This window comes from Rhinoraja longicauda, chromosome 4 (assembly GCF_053455715.1).
Source record: "Rhinoraja longicauda isolate Sanriku21f chromosome 4, sRhiLon1.1, whole genome shotgun sequence".
In the NCBI taxonomy this organism is placed as follows: Eukaryota; Metazoa; Chordata; class Chondrichthyes; order Rajiformes; family Arhynchobatidae; genus Rhinoraja; species Rhinoraja longicauda.
The window spans coordinates 76,667,304-76,677,779 of NC_135956.1; the positions used below are offsets into that span (position 1 = coordinate 76,667,304).

General features: G+C 41.9%; 1 protein-coding gene across 7 annotated transcripts in view; it reads left to right on the forward strand.

The window, feature by feature from the left end:
- c4h8orf34 (chromosome 4 C8orf34 homolog) overlaps nt 1-3,970 on the forward strand; it is a 218,012-nt gene extending 214,042 nt beyond the window's left edge. For 5 of the 7 annotated variants that reach the window (XM_078398121.1, XM_078398120.1, XM_078398123.1 and 2 more), the window contains one exon: nt 3,518-3,970. In XM_078398121.1, the coding sequence (XP_078254247.1) occupies nt 3,518-3,525 (8 nt within the window). In that variant the 3' untranslated portion in view covers nt 3,526-3,970. The remainder of the gene's footprint in view (nt 1-3,517) is intronic. The other 2 variants (XR_013547187.1, XM_078398124.1) reach the window with 2 other exon arrangements.
- Nucleotides 3,971-10,476: the final 6,506 nt, after the last annotated feature.

A 10,476-nucleotide genomic window follows, 5' to 3' on the forward strand; every position in this document is an offset into this window, starting at 1 on the left:
TTGTATAACCTGAAGCTCATAATTTGCAGCTACAGATTTTTCCTAGGTACCACTATAAAGAATTACATTTAATACAGTGACACTTTGTCATAAATGAAATAGCAGAAAACCTGAATACAATTTGTGCTCCAGTGATTCAATTTCTGTCTCAGGAAGTGAGTGAAATTAGTGCACTATTCACTTGTTAGAAAGCAATTATGTTTTGCGATCATAACTTAATTGGTGATTGAAAAATTCTGTGCACATCTGTTGGGTTTTAAAGGAAGTGGGTGTTTTGTTCAAATGTAATGCTCAAGGTGAATACCGTTTTGCACAGATTCAATCATTGTGGAAAACTAAGTTAATATGTATGAATTTTTTGTATTGAGTGCTTGTCTTCCATTTTTGTTTTCATATAGCTACCCAAACTTTAAAAATAATGCAAAATTACATACAGCGCCGTAAGATTGGTCAAAGCAAGGGTTTGTGCCCAGTGTAGCACTAATGTAGTTTCAACGGCGAATGACAGGGTGGCATGATGGCGCAGTGGTAGAATTGCAGCCCAAAAATAGGGTAATGCCACCAGTTATTGGTATCCATTTAGTTCTGGTTGTGCCTTCTTCACTTAGGTGGCTCATTTTTATACCTGGTTCTTCGCCCAAATGTTTTTTTAACGCTTGTCATATTGTCTGATTTGATGGCAAAGGTAGAGTGGGGTTTGTGCTGGTTTGGAAGGACACAGACTGTGGTAGAAGAGAATGCTGCTGCATTTAATGGTCCACATGGCTGCCCAGTTTTCAGACGTTACTTGCTGTATGAACTCTGACCCATTAAGGAAGTGTAGCAATAAAATCTCGGATAATGATTCTGTCATATAATTCAGTAAAAAGATGAAAGCAGTTACTCATCGTGGCATATACATGTGTGTGGTTTTGAACGCAGGGTTTACCATGTGGTATGATTTTTGATTCAGTGTCCCAGACATTGCTGTCAATTGACATTTGCTTTTTTTCAATAAAAATATTCTGTTGAGGGCTCTGTCTGTGCTATTTCTAGAAAACAGAAACATAAAGAGCTGACTGATACTATGTTGGTGTTGAGTTTGAAATTTCACTGCTTTGGGAAATAGCAGGGCAACATCTAATATGAAGTTAATAGAAAACATGATTCTCTAGGTAGTGCAAGATGAAGGTAGACAGACACAAGGGCATGGTGAAAGTGTTAGTGAGCTCAAGAGATATGAGCAGTTTCAACACTTTGTCCTGAACATTGACTGAGGAGGAATATTCCAAAGGGTAAATGATATCATTGATGACTTGGGTAAGGACAGGGAATATAATACCATGGTTATGAGCAAAACAAGGAACACAATGTGTTGCTTGAGGTGGATCTGGAGACATTGGAGACGAAGGTGAGCTTACAGGGACCACAAAGCACAGACAAGGTCTCATACGAGGACACAGGGAAACCAAAATAGATATTTTCATCTATTAAATCAGTAAGTCATGCAATTATAACCTGGAAATGGACCGAAAAACTGGTAAATACGCAGTCAGACTGAAGCCACTGGCAAAGAGGTGCAAATTCCAGAACTTTATAAATTGATTCTTCCAGGATCGCTGTGTGGGTGGACTGATGAATGAGAGAAGTCGGGTGAAAACATTTGATAAGTATGAGCATGCCAGCATGGAAATGATGCGTAAAATGTGAGGCATCATTCAGGGCATAATTCCCAGGGGCAGTCAATAAACAAAGCCCACAGAACATGACTATCGCCTTCCCAGCATAGGGAAACTATAAATGGTTACATGTAACGTATGTGAAGCTTACAGCTTATGTGGATACAAATGCAGACAGCCTTGATATGAATGTTATGGGAACATTTATGCCTCAGTAATTGACACCGGGTAGGTGCATGTTTCTGAAGAAAGTAACTGTTAGTTATGACTGCGGTCCCTATTTTCCTGTGATGCGTCAATCCCACAGGACTACTGTGATGGGGGAATCTATTAATAAGGGAGTGGAAATATATGTATTGAATAACTTTTATTGATCGCACCAGGAAAATGGTCAGGACAGTACATTTAAGGGCACTTTATAGATTAAGAAGCCAATTATAAGTATATCCTTATGTTTGTGTCCCAGTCATCAGCTTCTGGTTACAAGTAATTTGAACTCTCCTTCTCACTGCCCCACTAACCTGTCTTCTTTGGCATTCTCCACTGCCACAGAGAGGCCAAATGCAAAAGAGTGCTTGGGTAGCCAGTGCCCCAATATTCTGAACATTGAATTTTCCAATTTCAGGTAACCCACACCACTGATGTTCTTCTCTCTCACACACACACACACTGAACAATCCACCCAATTTTCTTCTCTCTTTGTTCACCTTTCCCATCCGCTCTCTCCTCCCCCTGTCTGACCCAAATCCATCGGCCCATCATCCCCATCCCCTCATCTGGGTCAACATATCAACCAGTAGCCTCTGATCCACAACTCCTTCTCCATCTGCCCCCCTGGTAATATTTTCCCCTTTCCTCTCTTTCCCAATGCAATATCTCAACCTGAAACATCTACATCTATCTTTTGCCTGCCCTGATGCTGCTTCACCAGCTGAGTTTTTTTCCAGCAATCTGTTTTTGTTCTAATTGTGCATCAAGATGTGAATCAGAAATACCTGAACAAAGCAGTGTCAGATAGGTATGCAGGGGAACATGATCCCCTTCACCCATGAGTTATGGGGAATGTGGTTTGTTGGGCTGTATGTCAAGGCACATGGACTCTCATTGTTATCAGGCAGAGGTGTGCATCTCATGTGAACGATGGCAGCAGGGAAGCAGAAAGGCTCACCTTACCTGGTTATAGCGGACAATCGGCAATAACAGACACCATTTTTATTAAAGTGTTATGGAAAAGTTCAGCATCGACATGGAAGGCAATGTTTACATTATAACATAAGAGGTCATTAAGCCCATTGGGTCTCTGCTGGCTCTCAAACCAAGCCCATTCCACATTAATTTCCCCTGTAATCCCATCAACATATCCCTCACTCCCCCCACCGTTTGACCACTTACTTACACATTACAAGTAAGTCTTATGTATACTTAGAAATAGCAGTAACCTACCAACCTTCATGTTTTGGGTATGTTGTGATGAAACAGGAGCACCTGGTGGAAACTCATGAGGTTTCAGGATGAACTAGATTTCGAGGAGAACATAGATCGCTGGTGCTGTGAGATAGTCGCTTTACTATCTGTGCCATGCTGCTGGGATATTGTGCTACAATGCATTTTCTAGGTTTTAAAAGTTGTAAATCGATATAAGTAATTCTGTTGTTTGGCTGAGACCGAAATTTTCAGCAAAACAAACAAAAATCCCCAAACATGCAAATGAAGTGTTGTCTTTGACACTCCAGCTAGGTCAGTTTTAGATATCGTCAGGCAATGCTAGTATAGTTGTGATTGGGTCTATGCATCTTTCAGTTCAACATTATTACATACTTAGTACAGTACAAATAATCTGTGCTTTCTGTTTTTTCCAGGTTTATGACCTGAAAGAGTGACTTCCAGATTTACCACGTTACACAGCAGAACACAAAGGGAAAGGCCTGAATACCTCTGTGCATTGAAGTGAAACAACACAATTTTTATATTTTTATAAGGACAATGGATTGCAATGAGAAATTATAGAAGGAATATAATAGCATATTGCTTTGCACCATTACTTATTGTAGCTTGTTTGCAATAAATCATTTAAAATAATTCTGACAAGAAATAAAGTTATGTTGTGAATGTCATGCATGTTTCATTGAAAGTATTATATTTTCAGTGTATTTTTATCAAACATTTGTTGTGAAATCAAGTGATTGTTGCACCTTTATCTTCGGCAAATCATCAGTTTCAAATGCATGAATACCTGTTAAACAAAATAGAAGGATTCTTGCTTTAGAGAGCTTACAATCTAATGGATTTTAGTGTATCTTTATGATTGTTGTAATGGGTTTCCTCTTTGGCTTGGATCAAAAATAAACAATGACTTTTACATGACTAAAAAGACTTTTAGGAAAACATTGCGTTTTATTTCATCACTAATGAAAGATTTCTAAAAAATCATAATTGATTGAAATATGGAGGCATTTAATGCAATATCCTTCATTATCAAGAATAACATGATGAAAATTATTTTCCTTTATGAACTTGTCTTGTCACAAACCTTGCAAGTGCTTAATGCTGTCTATTACTTTATTTTCCCATTCATTATAAAATATGCCCATATCTTTATTGACTCCCTAATATAAGTTCAAATACATCAGAGGAGTTTGCACATTCTCCCTGTGACCTCGTGGGTTTCCTCTGGGTGCTCCAGTTTCCTCCCATGTTCCAAAGACATCCTGGTTTGTGATTTAATTGGCTTCCACTAATTACCCCTCATGTGTAGGGTGCATGACAAAGTAAGATAACACAGAACTAGTGCGAATGGGTAATCGATAGTCGAGGTGGACTCGATGGGCTGGAGAGCCTGTTTCCTTGTTGTATCTCTAAACTGTAGGTGAGGCCAAGTGCTTCCAAGAGGTAAGTGCTTTTTTGTTTAACTGCTATATTGAGCTAACCAGTCTCCCTCTTCTCCTTCTGCTTGCAATCAGAAGCTAATCAATAGACACATCTGACCTCTCCCCTGATAGTCTGATCTCCTCCATATCTTTCAAAGTCTTCCGCAACCTTTCGGATCACTTGTAAATCTCTTATCTCCTCTTCACATTTCAATATATCTCTGGGCATATATTGCTGCAACCAAATCTTAAAATCTACCTTGCCCTTGAGAACACCCCTCTAGTCTCCAATTTCACCACCACAACGTTACATCATCCTTTTTAATATCTCTTTCCGCTTCTGCTTCTGACCGATGATCTGCCACTAATGACTTATTCATCCATTAATCAGTGAGTCTCTCATGCATTGGGCAGGAATTAGACATTAAAAAATTAATCAGCTTCTGGCATTTAACTAAGAAGTATTCATTTGGGTTTCATGACTGCAAAAGAGAATCCTGTCCACATTACCTTTGGATGGTAAACCAAAGAGTGCTGTGGGTTTCAATCTAGTCAGTTGTACACATTTAAGTTCACTGGGATCAGTGACTTGTGCAATAAATAACCTAAATATGAGATTAGAGGGAAATGACCATATTTAATACAGGCAGATGCTTTTACCATAAGTAGGCTTTTTTTGGATTGTTGCCAACTCCCAAAGCTTTGAGAATCCTGTATCAGTTTGATTTTCCCCTTTCCAAAGGTAGGCATGTATTGTTACAATACCAGACCTATATGGACTTTGTGGTATCATCATTAATGATAAACTTTCAGAGTTAACTTGTCTTCGGAACTCAGATAATGTACCTGGCTTGATCTTCCAGGTGGGCCCAATTTGAATCCTTTGGTTGGCTTTGTCTCAATTGGTTAATTTGTCTTTAAATTTATACCAGATTACCTAGAGATGTATGTGATGTTTTGGCAGCACTCTGAACCCCTCCCCATTCCCGTTCTGTTTGTCTATTTGTTTGGAACAAGAAGAGTCAATATAATATCAGACATACCAGGCCACCAGAAGCATCATAATAGAGGCGGTAGACATTTGCAAATGTTTTACTTAATGACCAGACAAATCTGCTTTTGGAAGTGTTTTGAACTGGTAGATCTGTACATGAAGTCATAGGAATCAAAAGATAGAAAATAGGTGCAGGAGGAGGCCATTCGGCCCTTCGAGCCAGCAACGCTGAACCCCTGGTTCAAATCAACTGGTTCAAAGTACATTTCCTTTATGTTGGCTCGAGCACAATTGAAGGCCTCCAACTTAGGACAGAAGTTCTGGCTCCTGGTTTGAGCTGCTGTGTCTAGGACATTGTATCAGGTGGAGCCTCTTTCCAGGACAGGCATGTGTCACAGGCATGTGTCACAAGTAGCTTGTGATGAGACAATCAGGGATAAAGGGAATACCAACTGGCAGGTGTTTTCCTTGTCCAGCCATGTTTTCTTACAGGCAGGCAAAGAGCAGGCATTTCCATAAGGGGCATTTCGTTCTAAGAAGAAGTAATTTTATGATATGTTCCTGTTTGGAGTCTCACAGCTTTAAACTGAATTTTAGTCATTAAGGTGTGCTACATGATTTTTCTGAATTGTAACCCATATTTCTCAACTACAGAACCTAGAAAAGTGGATAAATCATAAGAAAACGTACAGCAGTAAAATCCTCGTGGGAAAAATAGGACAACGGCTTGGAAACATATGAATATACCGAACTCCTGCTTATAACAGAAAATTTCTCAGTGTTTTGGTGTTTTATTCGCAATTCATTCTTTTCTGTGGATTGAACCATACCTTTTTCATGGCTCAGAGCTGGAGAGACTGATGGTGAACACTCAGGTACTGTGAAGATGAGGGAAGGAGTCTGGATGACATTGTTTATTTTATGCTGCATCAATGCTCCAGGGTGTGTTCTTCATGTTTTCCTCAGTTCTGTGTTAAAAGGGTTCAAGCGGTTCTGTTTTTAGGTTCAAGAAAAGCTCCTTTGAGGTTTACTGGTTAGAATTACACAAGATTCAAATCTAAACCCAATTTTAGTTCTTTAGCTGCCCTCATTTGCCCATCAGCTTTATAGAACAAACTATTTTTGAACTGAAAGATGAGTTAAAAAATCATTTCATGAAGGTAGGTTTCTGGTTTCCTTTTCAGCAAAATAATAGCCATTATGTTCAAATTTCAGGGTTTTGTCAGAGCTATTTATTGACTCTTTCAGTTGACCACATGGAACTGGTTGTCATCCAAGCACTTTGTGATGAGAGGAAACAGCCAAAGAACATTCTGTACTTGATGAAAGATTCAAATTTAAAGCAACTTCAATTTAACAACAGGTACTTCCAAGCTCCTGTATTACAGTGATAGTTTGCAGCTTTCTGAAGAAACTTGCTTCCATGATTGTCATGTCGCTCAACTAAAATACCTTTGATGATGCACAAGCCTGTTATTCAGTTTTGGATTAGTGAGTCTTGATGATTGACATACCCTAAAGTGTGACGTGCTGCACTTTGGAAGATCTATTGTAAGGAGAAAGTATACAGTTAATGGCAAGACCCTTAATAGCATTGATGTACAGAGGGATCTTGGAGTCCAAGCCCACACCCCCGCCCCCATGGACGTTGCAACACAAGTAGATAGAGCGGTAAAGAAGGCATATGGTATGCTTGCCTTCATTGGTCAGGGCAATGAAAATAAGAGTTAGGAAGCCATGTTACAGCTTTATAGGACTTTGGTTAGGCCACGGGTGGAGAACTGTGTGCAGTTCGGGTCACCTTATTACAGAAAAGTGGTGGGAGCTTTGAAGAGAGTGCAGAAGAGGTTTATCAAACTACTGCCTGAATTAGAGGGTATTTGGTATAAGGAGAGGTTGGACAAACTTGGATTGTTCTCTTTGCAGTTTCAAAGGCTGAGGGGAAACCTGATAGAAGTATATAAAAATATGGAGGCATAGAAGGACAAACAGTCAAAAGATTTTTCCCAAGGAGGAATTGTTAAGGACTAGTTAGTACAGCTTAAAGTGAAACGGGTAAAATGCAAAGGCGACGTGCTGAGGCCAGATCTTTGCACAGAGTGATGGAGGCCTGGGACGTACTGCCAGGGACGGTGGTGGGGGCAGATACACTAGTGGCATTGAGGTTTTTAGATAGGCGCGTGGCTGTGGAGGACAACGTAGGCAGAGATGAGGTTAACCTAGCATTATGTTTGACATGCACATTGAGGGCCAAGGGGACTGTTCCTGTGTTGTACTGTTCTGTGTTCTAAATATCTGTAATAGAGCTGGTGCAGAAACTGGTGCAAGGCACAAATCTGTTGAAAGGGAGAAGCTGGATGTCAAGTTGTGACCAGGCACTCATTTGTGCAGAGTTCAAGGGGGTAAGTTAATAGTTTCTACTTTCCCACTAATTAAATTAAAAATGGATTGCTTAACTGCCTTTGTTTGGGTTGAAAAGCCAATGGTAATGACTGTCAACGAGTCACATGTCTGGTATGTCAAGTAAGATAAGTTCCTAACAATGATAAGTTCCTAAAGTCTCACAACTGGTTTGATTTGGCCAATGATGAAATAGATAGGAAATCTCATATTGGCTGAAATCTATGTTCAAGTTTCCGGTACAGACGCCATTTCAACACATAATATAGAGTCCACATACCAAGCAATTCTGCATTGACGAATGTAATGTCCATTAGCAGAGGCACCCAGCTGAGGTTACATGTCTCTATTCCGATGGGTCTGAGGTCGTTGTCGATGAACTGAAGTGAGTCCCACTGCTGTGGCCAACTCTCATTCCTGATGCAACACCATCTAAAATAATTAAAATAGATTATCTGGTTAGTGAAGTATTTGTAGATTGCAATGTTTGCTTACAAAAAAAGTATACGTAAACATCAAATAAAAGTATTCCTTATAACTAACTTGCGCCTCATCTTAAGCCCCCTCAGTCATGGCTGACCATGGGTGATGCATCCTAGTTGGCTGCTTGCTCCACACCTCGGCAAGAGCAGTGTCGCTTGTGAATGAAGAGACCAATGCGGGAGTGACAGTCTCTGTCGCAAAGGTCACATTTGTGTGTGGACTCTGGTCTGTTGAAGTTGCTGCGTTCCTTTCTGCGTGCCCGCTTGTCTGCTGCTGCATTCATCAGTTTCTCTTCCCCCGTTTTGAGATGTTGGTTCAGGGTACCTCTCCACCTTGTACGGTCAGCTGCAAGGCTCTCCCAGGACTCCACATCGATGTCGAGCACCTTCAAATCTCTCTTGCACCTTCGAGCACCTTCAAATCCCTCTTGCAGACATCCTTGTAACGTAGCTGGGGGCGGCCGATGGTTCTCCTCCCAGATATTAGCTCTCCATAGAGGATGTCTTTTGGAATAAGGCCATCCTCCATGCGGTGGACATGGCCCAGCCACCGCTGCCTGCGCTGCCTGAGTAGAGTGTACATACTCGGAAGGCCAGCGCGAGACAGAATCTTGGCGTTGGACACTCTGTCTTGCCAGGATATACCCAGGATACGGCGGATGCTTCTAAGGTGGATGGTGTTGAGTCTTCACTCCAGTCTGGCATACGTAGTCCATGTCTCACTGCCGTACAGCAGCGTGCTGTTGACACAGGCGTTGTAGACTGCTATCTTTGTCTTCACTGTCAGCTTTGGATTGGTCCACACTCGAGTTGTGAGGCGAGCGAGAGTTGTAGCTGCCTTCCCGATCCTCTTGTCAATCTCTGTGTCCAAGGAGAGGTTGTCGGTGATGGTGGAGCCGAGGTACGTGAACTGATGGACGGCATCGAGTTCGTAGTCGTTGATGGTGATGACAGGCGGTGCCTCTGTATCCTGTCCCAGGACGTTCGTCTTCTTCAGGCTGATGGTCAGCCGGAAGTCCTTGCAAGTCCGATAGAAGCGGCCCATCTGTGACTGTAGTTCCTGCTGGGTGTGGGACACAACTGCTGCGTCATCGGCGAACAATGTGTCTCTGATAGAAACATAGAAACATAGAAAATAGGTGCAGGAGTAGGCCATTGGGCCCTTCAAGCCTGCACCCCCATTCAATATGATCATGGCTGATCATCCAGCTCAGTAGCCTGTACCTGCCTTCTCTCCATACCCCCTGATCCCTTTAGCAAAAAGGGCCACATCTAACTCCCTCTTAAATATAGCCAATGAACTGGCCTCAACTACCTTCTGTGGCAGAGAATTCCACAGACTCACCACTCTCTGTGTGAAGAAATGTTTTCTCATCTCGGTCCTAAAAGACTTCCCTCTTATCCTTAAGCTGTGACCCCTGGTTCTGGACTCCCCCAACATCGGGAACAATCTTCCCGCATCTAGCCTCTCCAGCCGCTTAAGAATTTTATATGTTTCTATAAGATCCCCCCTCAGTCTTCTAAATTCCAGCGAGTACAAGCCCAGTCTATCCAGTCTTTCCTCATATGTAAGTCCCGCCATCCCAGGGATCAATCTGGTGAACCTTCTCTGTATTCCCTCTAAGGCAAGAACGTCTTTCCTCAGGTTAGGAGACCAAAACTGCACACAATACTCCAGGTGCGGTCTCAGCAAGGCCCTGTACAACTGCAGCAGAACCTCCCCGCTCCTAAACTCAAATCCTCTTGCTATGAATGTCAACATACCATTCGCTTTCTTCACTGCCTGCTGCACCTGCATGCTTGCTTTCAATGACCGGTGCACCATGACACCCAGGTCACGTTGCATCTCCCCTTCTCCCAATCGGTCACCATTCAGGTAATACTCTGCTTTCCTGTTCTTGCCGCCAAAGTGGATAACCTCACATTTATCCACATTATATTGCATCTGCCATGCATTTGCCCACTCGCCTAATCTATCCAAGTCACTCTGCAGCCTCCTAGCATCCTCCTCGCAGCTAACACTGCCACCCAGCTTCGTGTCATCCGCAAACTTAGAGATGTTGCATTCAATTCCC